The 17,120-nt window shown below is 37.0% G+C and overlaps 1 protein-coding gene across 1 annotated transcript in view; it reads right to left on the reverse strand.

The window, feature by feature from the left end:
- Nucleotides 1–17,120, reverse strand: part of LOC120534053 (protein transport protein Sec61 subunit alpha) — a 58,328-nt gene that overhangs the window by 13,776 nt on the left and 27,432 nt on the right. Inside the window, exons 4-7 of the mRNA XM_039761293.1 lie at nucleotides 14,778–14,856; nucleotides 2,372–2,503; nucleotides 497–606; nucleotides 171–324 (exon numbers count right to left, since the gene is read on the reverse strand). Coding sequence (XP_039617227.1) covers nucleotides 171–324; nucleotides 497–606; nucleotides 2,372–2,503; nucleotides 14,778–14,856 — 475 coding nt within the window. The remainder of the gene's footprint in view (nucleotides 1–170; nucleotides 325–496; nucleotides 607–2,371; nucleotides 2,504–14,777; nucleotides 14,857–17,120) is intronic.

Below are 17,120 nucleotides of genomic sequence, written 5' to 3' on the forward strand. Positions count from 1 at the left end.
TAAACTGAACAATACCAATTACTGTTAACATAAATTTTCTAAAATTTCTGTTTTATCAATTAAACACTTTTCTTCAGTGAAATGCAAACAAAAGTTGTTCTGTTAAAACAAAATCCATAATGCACACACAAACTGTACATGCAGGCATATATTAACAGTTATGCAGTTACCTCTGCCGGTGTTGATTGTGGTTGGACTGAAGGCTTTCCACACAATTGTTTCACAGATGTTGGTAGCAATAAACAATGATATTCCAGATCCAAGACCATAGCCTTTTTGAAGTAACTCATCCAAAAGTAAAACAATCAGGCCAGCAACAAAGAGCTACAACAGAATATACTCAATCACATTAAAAACAATCAAACTCCTAAGAGCACACAAGAAATATTACATAGCGCCACTGGGAATTACAGAAACTACAATTTTTTGTATTAAAAATGGGTATGTGGTGGGTGTGATCATGCTAAATATTATGAAAAAATATTGTGTTTCTCACCTGAATAATAATTAATAGACAAATACCAGCACCCATTTCTGCAGGATCTCCATACATTCCTGTCATGACATAGACAATGGCTTGACCAATAGTTATAATCATTCCAAATACTAAGGAAAAGAAAAAAAAAATCATTCAGGGTTTAATTTTCAATTCATAATAAAGCACTTCATATAATATGACATTAAAAGGTTGGAATATTTTTTAAAACACAATAAAAACAATAATCTGTGATATGTTAATTTACATGAACCTTTAACTGACAGAAGTAAATATTTTCAATAGTTTTACTGACCAACTTCATAGTCTGCTAGGGTAGAGGATGCCATGTTAATCTCAGAATTAAAATGAAAGTTGATTGCTTTAGTACAGAATAAGGTAAGTGAAGAGGCTGAAATAGGCTGTTCATATTGCAGAAACATCTGTTTAGTACTGTAGTCAAGCTACGTTAAGTATCCATGAAATAGAACTGTCAAAGGGGTGAAGACCCTTTGCCATCAATATTAAAGACTATATGAAAGATTTTCATATTAAAGCTAGAGTTAGTCTAGTGTATAAGCCATATTATACCACTGGATGCAAGGGAAATTGGATATTGTCAGTTGGCTTAGGTCAGACACACATTTATGTTGCTTATTCCACTCAACTATGGAACCCCAAAAAGTAAATTTTTCTCCATAAATACTGCTAAGTGAAATTTGTCTTTTCCTCTCCAATGTAAAGTCAACACATATTTTTGCTATTAAATGCTAACACGATTTCATGTGAAAAGTACAGTGGTACCTTGAGATACGAGTTTAATTCGTTCCGTGACTAAGCTCATAAGTCAAAATGCTCATATCTCTAATCAGTTTTCCCCATTGAAATTAATTGAAATGAGATTAATTCGTGCCAGTCCCCAAAAAAGCACCCCAATTTTTTGTTAAGTGTTTTCAACATAAGTAAAATGAATTAATAATGAACAAATATTGTATACAAACAAAATAAAAACTAATACATAAAAGAGAATCTAAGGAAATAAACAGATGTTGGCGAAGCCAATTAGCGTATTGTAATATTTTTTCTTTCACTTTTGCTTAACTTAATTTTCTTCTTCACTAGTTTTTATTTTCTTTTTTGCCACTCTTTCCTCACTTTCATTCTCAAGGTGTTTCAATAGAAACCTATCCAAGGAGCTTTGTTTGGTCCTCCCCCTTTAGAATGTTTCTGAAATGAGTTAGGCAAATGTCATTAAAGAGCCCCGCTGCACTATCAGTTGTAACTTTTTCAGGGTGTTTCTTTTCTTTAAAGTTCAAAACTTTTTCCCACATTGCAAACACTTCCTTCATCTCACTTTATGAGGTAACCTCCTCCGCCTCTGCCTCCTCTACGATAACGATCTCCTGCAGAACCTCCATATGTTGCTGCATCTGTAGTTCCGTCAACTCCTCTGTCGTTAGTTCCTCGGAATGTGCGGCGACAAGCCCTTTGATGGCTCGTATTTCAAATTTTGGTTCGTAACTCAAGGCAAAAAGTCGACCTAGTGACGGCTCGTATCTCAAAAAACTCGTATGTTGGGGCACTCGTATCTCAAGGTACCACTGTATATGACTCTTTCTATTGTTATTCATTTAACTTGCTATACTTTCTATGTATAAATATTCTGCAAGGAAATTACATTTGTGTTTCCATTTTGTACTTCAAATCTGCGTATGCCCTCCATGCCTACTTTAAATGAAGAGCCTTATGCAAAAATAAATTGAAACAAACTGAATTAAACTGGCAATTGTGGTTTAGTTTACAAAATAGAAAGCAATAATACCAAGACAAGCAAACACCTAAAATAGTAAAAATATTACAGTACTACTTTAACATTATTTAATTCTATGTACTTACATTTCTGGGCTCCATTAAAAAGTGCTCTGTCTTTTGGTGTATCCCCAACCTCAATAATTTTAGCTCCAGCTAACAGCTGCATAATTAATCCAGAGGTCACAATTGGAGAGATGCCCAACTCCATTAGGGTGCCTGATATACAAAAGTTTAACATAAAGCCCCATTCCAAAACAATTCCATTTATATAACACAATATTAAATTATATACTCAGCAAAAAAAGAAACGTCCTCTGACTTTCAACTGTTTTTACTTTCAGTAAACTTAATGTGTAAATATTTGTATGAACACTAAAAGAGTCAACACCATAAGACATAAACTAAAAATGTTTTACAATGTGTCCCTGAATGAAGGAAGGCTCAAAATCAAAAGTACCAGTCAGTATCTGGTGTGGCCACCAGCTGCTTGAAGTACTGCAGTGCATCTCCTCCTCATGGACTGGACCAGATTTGTCAGTTCTTGCTGTGAGATGTTACCGCACTCTTCCACCAAGGCACCTGCAAGTTCTTGGACATTTCTGGGGGGAATGGCCCTAGCCCTCACCCTGCGATCCAACAGGTCCCAGACGTGCTCAATGGGATTGAGATCCGGACTCTTCCACTGCGAGGATGATCAGCTGTCCTTCCTGTCTCCCTGTAGCGCTGTCTTAGGCGTCTCACAGTGCGGACATGGCAATTTATTGCCTAGCCACATCAGCAGTCCTCATGCCTCCCTGCAGCATGCCTAATGCACGTTCACGCAGATGAGCAGGGACCCTGGGCATCTTTCTTTGGGTGTTTTTCACAGTCGGTAGACAAGTCTCTTTAGTGTCCTGTGTTTTTAGAACTGTGACCTTAAATGCCTACTTTCTGTAAGCTGTTAAGGTCTTAACGACCATTCCACAGGTGCATGTTAATTAATTGATTATGGTTAATTGAACATGCATGGAAAACATTGTTTAAACCCTTTACAATGAAGATCTGTAAAGTTATTTGGATTTTTAAAACATTATTGTTGAAATACACAGTCCTGAAAAAGGGACGTTTCTTTTTTTGCTGAGTATATATGTTCCTTTTAATACTGAATTTTATCAATTCTATGGAAACCATAAAATAGTAGGCCTGCAATGCAAATTCTGTCCCCAAACCACCACCCCCTTACACATTTTTTTTTAGTTATATTAAAATTATGTAGGTCCATGTAATAGTTTTTAAACTAAAGGTGTCTAAAAAATAAAAGGTATGTGGAAAGGATCCATCTGCTACAGTATCTTTGAATTTCTGTTGTTTCTGGGATACACTTAACCAACAAGTTTTAAAGTTAGCTTCTCAAACCAAAAAAGAGGGATTAAGGATCAACGGTTCAACATTTCAAAAATTTAACAATGCATTTAAAAAAAAAAAACTGTCTTCTTTAAGAATTTAAAAGATGAGAGCTTTATTTGTCTATGGCCAGAAGAGTTTCCATGTGTTTTTTGTGAATGAGAATGGAATGGTCATTGTTATTTCAGGAAACAAATGATTTTGCATTCTTGTTCATGCACATCCTGTTTCATGATCAAAACATAATAAATTTGATAAAAAAGAGGAGCCCCTTCAGTCCATCAGGCTCAATTGTTTTTCTAATAACTACGCTGTCCCAATATCTCATCCAGACACTTCTTAAATTTCTACATCAACTACATGACTCAGGCAGAGGATGAGCTTAAAACTGACTGTGTGAAAGTTAATGATTTTCCCGAAACTGAAGATATGAAATTAGCCATGCGGTCATTCTGAAAAGGACAGGTGCAAAGGTATTAAAGAGAATCCATTATAAAATTAAATAACTCACTCTGCATTTGCAGGTTCGTTTCAGAGTCCATGCCTTACAGTTTACAACAAAATAATTAAATAACATCTCCACAGATGCCACTTCAAATACCATCGATCACCTGACTTTGGTCATTCTCTACCAAAATATGAACGTAACACACAGCAGTTGCATCTGACAAACATGCTTGTTTAATACCTTATCAAGCGATTTATTACTTGCAAGCTCTGGGATTTCAGACTGTGTTGTTAAAAACCCACGATTCCAAAAACACTCTGATAATGTCAATATCAATGTATTTATAGAGGTCATTTAAAACAACATCAGTAATGCTGTAGCCAAAGTACTTTACATTAAAACATATAAAATAAAATACAATACAACCAGCGGTAAAATTGAAACAATCAAATGACTAAGAGGAGGGAACCATCGGTATCACTGAAGGTCAGGGAAAGGGAGAGAATAGAAATCCGTCTTCAATCTCATTTTAAACAGTTCAGGTGATGGGGACTCCTTAATGTAATTAGGTAAAGATCTCCAAAGATGAGGTGCAGAAGATGCAAAAGCCCTGTCCCACTTAGTTTTACAATTAGTACGAGGAACAACAAGAGACAACTGACCGGTAGATCTAAGCTATCTAGATGGCTGGTGTGTATAACACACAATTCATTGAACTGGAAGTGGGTTTGAGAATAAGTATGACTATTATCATTTTCACAGTTGACATATTTGTTTTGAGATTACCATGAACTATTGCCAAAATCAACAGACATTACTAAAACACCTTAAGAGAATGTAAAGTTAAACTGTGGTATCGTAGGGAATCATAAGGTATCATGTGTGTCCTATACAGTCATCATTTTTCTCCTGGAATGTCTGTATTTTCAGATTGACAGTGGTGGCAGCCTTAACCTTAGGTATATACTGTATACAGTCAATTTCCTTTAAAATTTACCCTTAGGCATTGTTTCCCAGTAGATAAGACAAAGAGAAGTTATTAGCAAATATATTTGTTAAAGAGCTGGAGAAAAAACTTAAGGGGCAGTTATACCCTGGCCCAAAAAGTAATTGCTCTGTGAGAATCTGACCCCTTGATATTGCTTGTGGACCATTCAGGCCTAATTGATATATGGCATGATTTCTATTTTTTGGAGTTCTAGTCTCTTGAATTTGTTTTACCACTATATTTTTTAAGGTGTAATTAATGTAGGTGCTCTATTTTTGTGAAAATATTTATTTGTGGTGGTTCTAATTTGGGCGACACAGTGGCGCAGTGGGTAGCAATTAGGAGACCCGGGTTTGCATCCTGGGTTCTCCCCATATGGAGTTTGCATGTTCTCCCCGTGTCTGTGTGGGTTTCCTTTGGGTTCTTCGGTTTCCTCCCACAGTCCAAAGACATGCAGATTAGGTGCATTGGCGATTCTAAATTGTCCCTAGTGTGTGTGTATATACGCGCCCTGCAGTGGGCTGGTGCCCTTCCCAGGGTTTGTTTCCTGCCTTGCGCCCTATGTTGGCTGGGATTGGCTCCAGCAGATCCCCGTGATCCTGTAGTTAGGATATAGCGGGTTGGACAATGGATGGATGGTTCTAATTATTGTTTATGTAAAGCCTTATAATTAATAAAAACAATTTTAAAAAATAAATAATGTTATAGCCATCAGTATTTAATATCCTAATAACAACTAGAGAAAAATATAGAATACTAATTAATACATTGTCCTTTGTTACACAGGCTTTGGCCTTAAAGTGCACCTGGGTTCAGCTGGTTCAATTTTCATGTAAGCCCCCCGACCTCTGGACCCCTGGCCTTGGACATAGGCCAGTTTAGAGGATCCATGTATGGTCATACTACATTGCATCCAGAAAGTATTCACAGCGCATCACTTTTTCCACATTTTATGTTACAGCCTTATTCCAAAATGGATTAAATTCATTTTTTTCCTCAGAATTCTACACACAACACCCCATAATGACAACGTGAAAAAAGTTTACTTGAGGTTTTTGCAAATTTATTAAAAATAAAAAAACTGAGAAATCACATGTACATAAGTATTCACTTTGTCGATGCACCTTTGTTAACAAAGTCTTTTTCTTGGTGGCTTTGCAGATTGGTAGCTTTGCAGATCCTTCTGAACAAAGTGTGACTGCTTCAGCACCGACGCTTCCCATCCAACCTGATGGAGCTTGAGAGGTGCTGCAAAAAAGAATGGGCGAGACTGGCCAAGGATAGGTGTGCCAAACTTGTGGCTTCATATTCAAAAAGACTTGAGGCTGTAATTGCTGCCAAAGGTGCATCGACAAAGTGAATACTTATGTACATGTGATTTCTCAGTTTTTTATTTTTAATAAATTTGCAAAACCTCAAGTAAACTTTTTCACATTGTCATTATGGGGTGTTGTGTGTAGAATTCTGAGGAAAAAAATGAATTTAATCCATTTTGGAATAAGGCTGTAACATAACAAAATGTGGAAAAAGCGATGCGCTGTGAATACTTTCCGGATGCACTGTACTTTTCAGCAGACAGATCATTCTTTAAATTTGAGAATGCAGTATCTGTTTATATGCATCTAACTGTAATGTATGTTTATTCATACTGTGATGGACGGCCGGCAGCTCAACCTAGCCAACACACTCAGGACGCTAGACGGCGACTTCCCTGCAGCTTAGTGGTGCCCCGGATTCCCACAGGGCACTATGGGAGATGGAGTTCGGCTTCACAGCTCTGCAGGGAGACACGGGGATTTTTGTTTCCCATATATCTTCCGGGCTGAAGAAAATACAACTCTCCATTTGATCCGTAAGTGCTGTTGAATCACATGGACGGAAGGTTAGAAGCACTTCTGGGTCAAGGACTACATAAAAGGTCTAGTGGAGACCCAGCAAGAGAGCCAGAGTTGAGAGGGAGTGTGACAGAGCTTCTGGGACGAGAGAATTGTTATATATTGTGTTATTATAGTGTATTTGGTGGATGTGGTGTTGTGAAGGCACTTTTGATAAAAAATAATTAAAAACATCTTTTTAGTGCTTTTACAATTGTGTCCAGAGCATCTGTCTGTTGGGTTTCACAGGGCAACAGCTCCCTCTAACATCTGCAATATGTTGCAGCAGATTCCCCCACAAAAGAAGATAAAGTAGGCAAATGGGAAAAATGGATTAAATTAGATGTAACCAACAAACAACAAATACTTTTGGAAATAATCAAACAGCTGACAATAAGACATACAGGTTCTGTGAAAAATTAACAGAGTATTTTTCATTATAACACATCATTGATACGCCAAGGACAAGTTTTTATTTGTAGCTTTTTGTACAATGAATAGGTATAGAAATGTCTGCACTAAAGCTGCATTTTTATTGGTGCCTGTATAACAAAATGTATTGCTTCTACACTATCATGGGCAACAAAGCACGAACATCACCACTGTTTCAGAGGATTCTTATACATTCAGGTTATGTTTAATTCTTTGTTGAACATTTATGTAATTTTGGTTGTCACTGTAATAGTCACATTATTGTAATATTTTATGTGTTACTTACCTCATATGGCTTATATTTATTGCCGAGAAAAAAATGTTATTTCATGTTTTCATGAGAGAACCAACTTTATGATAAAACAGACATCTACAGAGACCAATGCTGGACAATTGTAAACGATATCAAAAAAAGTCCATGAAAAAAGTTCATTACTCTTGCCATGTAATCTGCATGGAAAATCATTGAGTCATATGCTCACAATATGCATGAATGTTTTGTTTAAATATTGTTAAATATTTCTTTGATATCAGAGTACTGCACAAACAGCTTACAACTGGGTGACTTGACATACAGTATGCATCGTTTTTTCTGTGTTCTCCATGAAAACGTGAGATTGATTTTTTTTCTCAGCCATCACTATAAACCACAAGGAAAGAAGCATTAAAAAAACAAAAAAAAAAACCAAAATCTATCTACCACCCACCTATCACTGGACTTTGGATGTTCTCTGCCAAAATATGAGCATAACATTTAGTAGTTGCGTCTGACAAAAGGTACATGTTTCACAGTTTTAATTACCTTATCAAGCAATTTATTATTTGCAAGCTCCGACAAAATGCATTTAATGCATACTTTTACATTTTGAAATTAATACAATGGTGTCAAAAACCTACAATTCTGAAAACACATGTTTTTGGGCTTCTTTTAATGTCACAACTTGTTCTTTTATGATGTTAACAGTAGTTTAGAAAATTGTGAGTGGAGAAAGTTATCAGCCTGTCTTTCAAATAATTTATTCCTGCTCTAATAACTATAAATAAACAATACCCTAATTCTACATGTAGATATGGTATTTCAACTTATATTTAGCTAAAAAGACCAGATTAATCAAGAACAAAAATGAATCAATCGAGTACTGTAATACAAGAAATGTACACAATGTAAAATAAAATATATCAAGACAAATAAAAATATTTTTATTTTATCCATTGTTATAATTTTTCCTATCCAAGTACAGTTTTTTTTATAGCTTTATGTGAATTAAACAGCTTGAGGCTGCATATGTGAATACTGTTAATTTAAGACATTTCATAAACATACAGTTAACATACTATTATTACATTAGGTTGCACAGTAGCACATTAATTAGGACTTACACATCATAGATCGAACATACTAAGTTTAAATCTAACACCTGATTATCTCTGTGGACATTCTCTACCTGTGCCTCTCTGGTTTACTTCTGGGTGATAGTATACTATTCCTTTAATATGAAATGTGCCTGCATTCTCATATAAAAATCAAACAGCTTTAGCAAAACTATAAACTTAGGACTAACTGTTCTAAGACTTATACAGTGGAACCTCGGTTCACGACCATAATTCGTTACAGAACTTTGGTCGTAAACCGAGTTGGTCGTGAACCGAAGCAGTTTCCCCCCATAGGATTGTATGTAAATACAATTAATCCGTTCTAGACCGTACGAACTGTATGTAAATATGTAAATACAGTGGTGTGAAAAACAATTTGCCCCCCTCCTGATTTCTTATTCTTTTGCATGTTTGTCACACAAAATGTTTCTGATCATCAAACACATTTAACCATTAGTCAAATATAACACAAGTAAACACAAAATGCAGTTTTTAAATGATGGTTTTTATTATTTAGGGAGAAAAAATCCAAACCTACATGGCCCTGTGTGAAAAAGTAATTGCCCCCTGAACCTAATAACTGGTTGGGCCACCCTTAGCAGCAATATCTGCAATCAAGCGTTTGCGATAACTTGCAATGAGTCTTTTACAGCGCTCTGGAGGAATTTTGGCCCACTCATCTTTGCAGAATTGTTGTAATTCAGCTTTATTTGAGGGTTTTCTAGCATGAACCGCCTTTTTAAGGTCATGCCATAACATCTCAATTGGATTCAGGTCAGGACTTTGACTAGGCCACTCCAAAGTCTTCATTTTGTTTTTCTTCAGCCATTCAGAGGTGGATTTGCTGGTGTGTTTTGGGTCATTGTCCTGTTGCATCACCCAAGATCGCTTCAGCTTGAGTTGACGAACAGATGGCCGGACATTCTCCTTCAGGATTTTTTGGTAGACAGTAGAATTCATGGTTCCATCTATCACAGCAAGCCTTCCAGATCCTGAAGCAGCAAAACAACCCCAGACCGTCACACTACCACCAGCATATTTTACTGATGGTATGATGTTCTTTTTCTGAAATGCTGTGTTCCTTTTACGCCAGATGTAACGGGACATTTGCCTTCCAAAAAGTTCAACTTTTGTCTCATTAGTTCACAAAGTATTTTCCCAAAAGTCTTGGCAATCATTGAGATGTTTCTTAGCAAAATTGAGACGAGCCCTAATGTTCTTTTTGCTTAACAGTGGTTTGCGTCTTGGAAATCTGCCATGCAGGCCGTTTTTGCCCAGTCTCTTTCTTATGGTGGAGTCGTGAACACTGACCTTAATTGAGGCAAGTGAGGCCTGCAGTTCTTTAGACGTTGTCCTGGGGTCTTTTGTGACCTCTCGGATGAGTCGTCTCTGCGCTCTTGGGGTAATTTTAGTCGGCCGGCCACTCCTGGGAAGGTTCACCACTGTTCCATGTTTTTGCCATTTGTGGATAATGGCTCTCACTGTGGTTCGCTGGAGTCCCAAAGCTTTAGAAATGGCTTTATAACCTTTACCAGACTGATAGATCTCAATTACTTCTGTTCTCATTTGTTCCTGAATTTCTTTGGATCTTGGCATGACGTCTAACTTTTGAGGTGCTTTTGGTCTACTTCTCTGTGTCAGGCAGCTCCTATTTAAGTGGTTTCTTCATTGAAACAGGTGTGGCAGTAATCAGGCCTGAGGGTGGCTACGGAAATTGAACTCAGGTGTGATACACCACAGTTAGGTTATTTTTTAACAAGGGGGCAATTACTTTTTCACACAGGGCCATGTAGGTTTGGATTTTTTCTCCCTAAATAATAAAACCATCATTTAAAAACTGCATTTTGTGTTTACTTGTGTTATATTTGACTAATGGTTAAATGTGTTTGATGATCAGAAACATTTTGTGTGACAAACATGCAAAAGAATAAGAAATCAGGAAGGGGGCAAATAGTTTTTCACACCACTGTATATGTAAAGATTAAGCACAAATATAGTTAATTACACCATAGAATGCAGTGTAATAGTAAACTAATGTAAAAACATTGAATAACACTGACACAAAACACCCAGGCTCCCTGCTCAGCCTGCTCGCGCTCTCGCTCTCTCTCTGTAGCACACACACACACACACCACCCACCCTCTGTCAGCAGCATGTGCAGCAGTTTTTTTTAAAATGAATTTTAAGCACAGCAGAAAAAAAGGAACATTAGAACAAATCTGAACTTTAAAAACCAACCACAAGCAACCAAAAAACATTGCAGGAGTTTATGCTAATAGCCTTACAGCCCGATCGCTGTAAACACTTTTAAAATAAGTTTTAAGCACAGCGGAAAAAAAGGAACATTTGAAAAAAAGAGAAAAGTAACATTGCAACTAATCGTGCTATGAACAACTCCATCTGTAAACACTTTCATGAGTTTTAAGCACATGGAAAAAAGCGAATATTTGAAAAAGAGAAAAGTAACATTGCAACAATTCACGCTACGAACTGAAAAATTAACTTTTGAAAAATCCGTAATACAAAAACCACCAAGAAAACTAACCTTGCATGAGTCAAGTTCTGGCATGAAGTGTTTTCCTTCAGGTGTTTTCTCTCTTGTGATTTCTTGGGTTTCTGGTGTTTTTAGCTGTTTAGCTGGTGGGAGCGAAAGCCTCATGCAGCCATTCCAAAAAGAAAGTCCTTGTGACCCAACCTTTTGTGTTTGCCCTCCACATTACTGGCAGTCTGGCTTTGTTTACATTGTGCTGCTTGAAAGCACGAGGGTTCTCAAATTGGTAAATGAGTAAACTGGTAAACAGTTTTTCCACATCTTATAATTTCTTTCTTTACTTCGATTTCAATTTTCTTCAAAACTTTCTTCTGACCACTCTTCACTTGCTTAGAAGCCATAGTTAACTGCAAAAGCACACAAAATACTGTAGAGCACAAAGAGAGTGCACGTCTGACTGAGAACAATGAACAGGTTAAATGAAAAAGCCAGGCAGGCACGCGGCTTGCTCGCTTTCTCTCTCTCTCTTTCTCTCTCAGCCTGCCTGTGCCAGGGGATGGTTCACGTGCACGTACTGCCTGCTTCTCAGAGAGAGAGTCTAAGCTGTACCCATCCCCTTCCCTCCCCCCCCATGCAGAAGGCAGGCAGTACGTGCACGCAAACAATCCCCCCATTCCACCCCGGCACAGGCAGGCAAACACGTGCAGCAATCTCCCCCACCCCAGCAGCCACGTGGATTGCTCGCTTTCGCTTTCTCTCTCTCAGCTCAAGCAGGCAAGGGAAACTGGCTTGTTCGTATACCGAGTGTGTGGTTGTGAACCGAGGCAAAAGTTTGGCAAACTTTTTGGTTGTGAACCGAGTTGTACGTGAACCGAGACGTTCGTGAACCGCCTGTATACTATATACTTCATTTATACTTCTCTATGCACACGAATTTATACAACCACAGGTAAGTCCCATTCCTACTAGAAAATGTTTTCCTGTTTAGGATTTTAAATTACTCCATGATAAGAAGTTCTATTCTGTTCAGAATTACTGGTCTTAACTAGTGATTGTCCCAACAGATATTTTGTTAACAAGTAGAACATATTTTTACAAAGACGTTGTCTCAAAATAAGCTATTTAGCTCTGTTTACCTGTAAAAACAGCACCAATGATAACATTAAAGAAAAAAAAAGTTTTTTTTTTTTGATTGCCTGATTGGATCGCGACAGTTAAGACTTGATACAAAATATATGGGCATTTATAGAAAAGACCACAACAGTTCTACTAAAAATGATGCGACCATACCTTTCATATTTGAAAAAAAGAGCTTGATGGTCATTGTTAATGTTTTTATTAACGCTTATCAAGAATGCATTTATTATTTGTGTCTCGCCTAATATACTACATAAAATCGTGGAATGCATTATTTAAAGTACTAACAGAAAGACATCCCACTCAAACATCTAATCTAATTCAATAAAACAAGTTAATTTTAAGTTGAGACTCCCATTACAGTTACTCTTTATGACTTGTTCACACGGTTCAACTTGATATAAACTTCACATTAATCAGCCAAGTGAAAAACGAAAAAGAACACTAAACGAGAGGCAGAACCTTCAGCGTAAAACAATACACAAAGGCAATTCAGAAACAGTAATAAAACAAAAGTCCAAAATCATAAAAGGAAAAAAAAAATAAACATAAATATCACGAAATTAATTAACAAGTTAAAACAAAGCCAAGATCAAAAACACTACCATATACACTGGAAATGATGGGGAAGAAGGGGTGCTGCCTAGTGATGAAAAAAAGCTGAGAAAGTTCTTCAGTGTTATAGTCACAACTATGGACTAAATACTGAATACAACAACCAACAACTACAAAAAAATCTTCTATACCTCAGATCCAGTGTGTCTATCAGAAAGAATGTAAGACGCTGGACATGCAGAACAAAAACAACAACAGTGCTACATGTTTCAAAACATGAAATGAAGGAGACAACTTTCAAAGACTAAGGCATGGGAAACTGATGTAAGGATAGAGTGAGATTATGTGATAAAATACTGCCTGTATTAGCCTGTTTCACATACAATATATAACATGCTTGCATAATGATGTACATACGCTAAACAATTTTCATAAACACACTAATGCGAGTCTGAGGATTGTTACTTTTTCAGGAACAGTTCATTTGGGCTCAATTCCTTGATTCTGAATAAAATCATTCTTTTAAAAATACATAGATGCGCACACGCACACACACACACACACACACACACACACATAGATAAATGTAATTCAAGATCACCGGTAGAAAAACCGGTAAGTTAATAAAAAAAAAAAATGCTGAACCATATAAGAGTAATTTGCCATACATAACTTATGCAGTGATCACTTGCTTATACAGTATATCATACTGCAGCATATTCTAAGCAGCATGGCAGCTCAGTGAGTTGGTATAGGATTGTATATGCAATGGCTATTAAACCAGAATAATACAAGTCAACACTCATAACAAAATTTCAATGGTCCCCAGAAAAACAAATAAGACTAACAAACTTCTACACACCCATTCCCTTAAATAGAATACAACAAGAAGACCTTCTTCCTAATATTACTTTATCTTGGAATGGCATTTTTCAAAATATGACACCTTTGTCTAGAAATTCACATTATCAACACACTCTATTTCAAACTATAACCTATAAACATACATTGACTATATACCACTCCCCAAGAGTTTTGCTATAGGTTCCTGGATCTGGATACAAAAATTCCCTTTTCTCCTCATATTGGACATTTATTCCCCCCTGCCTACCTAAACACTTTCAGACAAAAAAAAAAAATAAATAAACTTTTCGGAAAGTACCATATAGTAGCTTCCAAATCAGTCCTCGACTCTCACTGAAGAGAGACTGAGTCTTTATTCATGAACCACTGGAAATCCTCCTTTTACAAACTTTTACTATTTAAACTATCTGTTAAGAGAATCAATAGATCGTCTAAACCAAATACTAAGAATTGGTCCTTGAGCTATAATTTTGCATTGTAATCTGGATGTCCTCTTGAGGTCAACTAGATGGTAGTCTTGTAGTAGGGATAAGACTGGAGGGTTTCATTGTTTTTTGTTTCTCCTATGTTGCTTCTTCTGTCTTCTTCAAACATAGTGTTGCTTTAATTTTAAACTTTGTTATATTTAGTAAAAACTTGCTTGTACAAAATTATTTTTTAGAACTGTTCAACTTTTCATGACTCTAATAAACATTGATGCCAGTTTCAAAAATAAAATATTAACAAATTAAATCTACTAATTTAATACAAAGCACTCCTTACTTTCTAGTCTGAGAAAGCTAACATATTGAAAACAAAGAAAGTTAAAAGAAATCTGAAGTTTTTAAAACTTTTTAAAAAATATTATGATTGTTACATACAAAAGGGAGATTACTGGTGTATGATTATTTGTTTACAAATGCAAATAAGTAATGAGAGTGATGAAAAGCATATAAATATGTACCCCGATTTGATGCCAAGATTACTCTCATCCAGTAGAAAGGATCTGCAGAGTCTGAGGACATTATTCCAAATAATGGGATCTGCAAAATAATATTTTAAAAAGTACTTAGGAATATTTATGAAATGGCATATGACACATTCACCAGGAATACTGTAGTATGGAATTGTTCTCAGGATAGTGTCAGACCCAAACATTAATTAGAGATACTTATATGCAAGAACATAAATGTTATAAAATAAATTACGAGACTTTCAAATTAAATTATATGCATTTTCACATGCTTATAAATTATACATTAATAATAATGCAATTAATACATTGCTAATAATATAGTAACATTAATGATGAACACTGTATAAATGCAAAGTACTGTACTTTAACTTGGAAAAGAGGAGAAAACAATATATTTTTGCTGCCTATTATCCATCCATTTTCCAACCCGCTGAATCCGAACACAAGGTCACGGGGGTCTGCTGGAGCCAATCCCAGCCAACACAGGGCAAGGCAGGAACCAATCCCGGGCAGGGCCAACCCACCGCAGGACACACACACCCACACACCAAGCACACACTAGGGACAATTTAGATTCGCCAATCCACCTAACCTGCATGTCTTTGGACTGTGGGAGGAAACCGGAGGAAACCCATGTAGACACGGGGAGAACATACAAACTCCACGCAGGGAGGACCCGGGAAGCGAACCCAGGTCTCCTAACTGTGAGGCAGCAGCGCTACCACTGCGCCCTTAAGAAAAAGACAACAAAACAAAATCATTCCAAATGTACTATGCTGCCCATATATTCAAACATTTTATATCTGTATGCACTGACAGGATTATCATCAGCATGATAATACTTTTACAAGGCATTAAGAAAGTGAGACTTAACAGAGTCAACAGGACTGCCTGGATGAATATGAAATTGAAAGGTTAATTAAATGTTCCATACAGTGTCTCAGAAAACACCCATCTGCTAACCTTAAGATTTCATTATACAGTTGGCAGTACTTTACTAAAAATGTTCTTCATTATATATAGTTGCACAAAAAATATACTAGTTATTGGCAACTATAGCAGCAAGTGTCAAACAAAACACTGAGCAATCACAGATTAAGAGTGATATGGAGAATTATAATTTCTCTCCATTATAAAAAAAAAAATCTTGGGAGGGAGGGACGTCCTGCGAGACAAGGCAGTGAGACAACACTTAAAACAAGTTCACAACATCTAACCTAGCAGTTGTTGGAATGCTTCTGGCAGAGACACTTGCTCATACAACAACAAGAAGTAACAAGCAGAACATGCAGCACGTCAGCAGTAACAAGCCAGCAGATGATCCAACCACTTTTCCTTAGTGTGTGTTCAGCCCAACCCGAACCACCCCCCCCCTTCCCTTTTACAACGCGAGCGGCAGAGACGCGAAGTGGAAAAAGACAGCTGCTGTACAGGCTTTTAAATGATCGATACGCAGCGCTACAAATATAACAGGCAGCTCGCCAGCAGCAAGACCACAGCTGGTCTGACAGCATCTCCTTAGCATGCGTTCAGCTGCCCCCTCACCCACTTCACAAAGCAAGCAGCGTTATACTTCCTGCGAGAATGAGATTTCACCACGTAAAAGTGAAAATAATGCATAGGTAACAATTCCCATGAACATAATCACTTTAAATTGTGTATCCGGTAAACCAAACCCGGGGGTGGGCAAGCGGAGCCCCCTAGTATTTCCATATTTTCAGAAATTTAAGTGATGCAAGAATGTGCAACCTGTTGTTATTCTCTTATTACTAAATTGTTTATCTGAGCCTATCAAAATACTTTTATGAAGCAATCACACACCACAGTATATAGTGAACAAAATGAAATGTCACAAATTCATGCTGTGGACCTGGCTAACAGCTCCTACAGCCATTTCTGCTCTCTAAATTACTGTACATTTTGGAATTACACTTTTCTCCTTTTTCTGGTCCTCTGTCACAGCCTCCAACTGGATATCCCAGCTTTGTCCCCCAAAAAGGCCTCATTCTATTAATTGGTCCTTACTGAGACCTCTACTGTTGGGCCATCCACTTCTAGAATCAGAAAATGACAGTCTGCTGTACGGTTTGTTTGGAACGGAGTGACTCATGGTCAGTGACGTGGAGATCTCTTGGTTACTGCTGTGCGTGCTCGCTCACTCTCTCAAGGCTGGTCTTCCCCTTCCAACCCGCACCCCCCCAAAATTTTCTTCTGCTTTCTTAAAGAGTTTACGTGGGACTGAGTAGACAGTTTTTTTTCTGATTTAAAGTTAACTGTAATTATTTATTTCCTTCATTTGTTTAATTTAATAACTCTGTTTTAGTAGGTGTA

Source organism: Polypterus senegalus, chromosome 8 (genome assembly GCF_016835505.1).
Source record: "Polypterus senegalus isolate Bchr_013 chromosome 8, ASM1683550v1, whole genome shotgun sequence".
Taxonomy (NCBI): Eukaryota; Metazoa; Chordata; class Cladistia; order Polypteriformes; family Polypteridae; genus Polypterus; species Polypterus senegalus.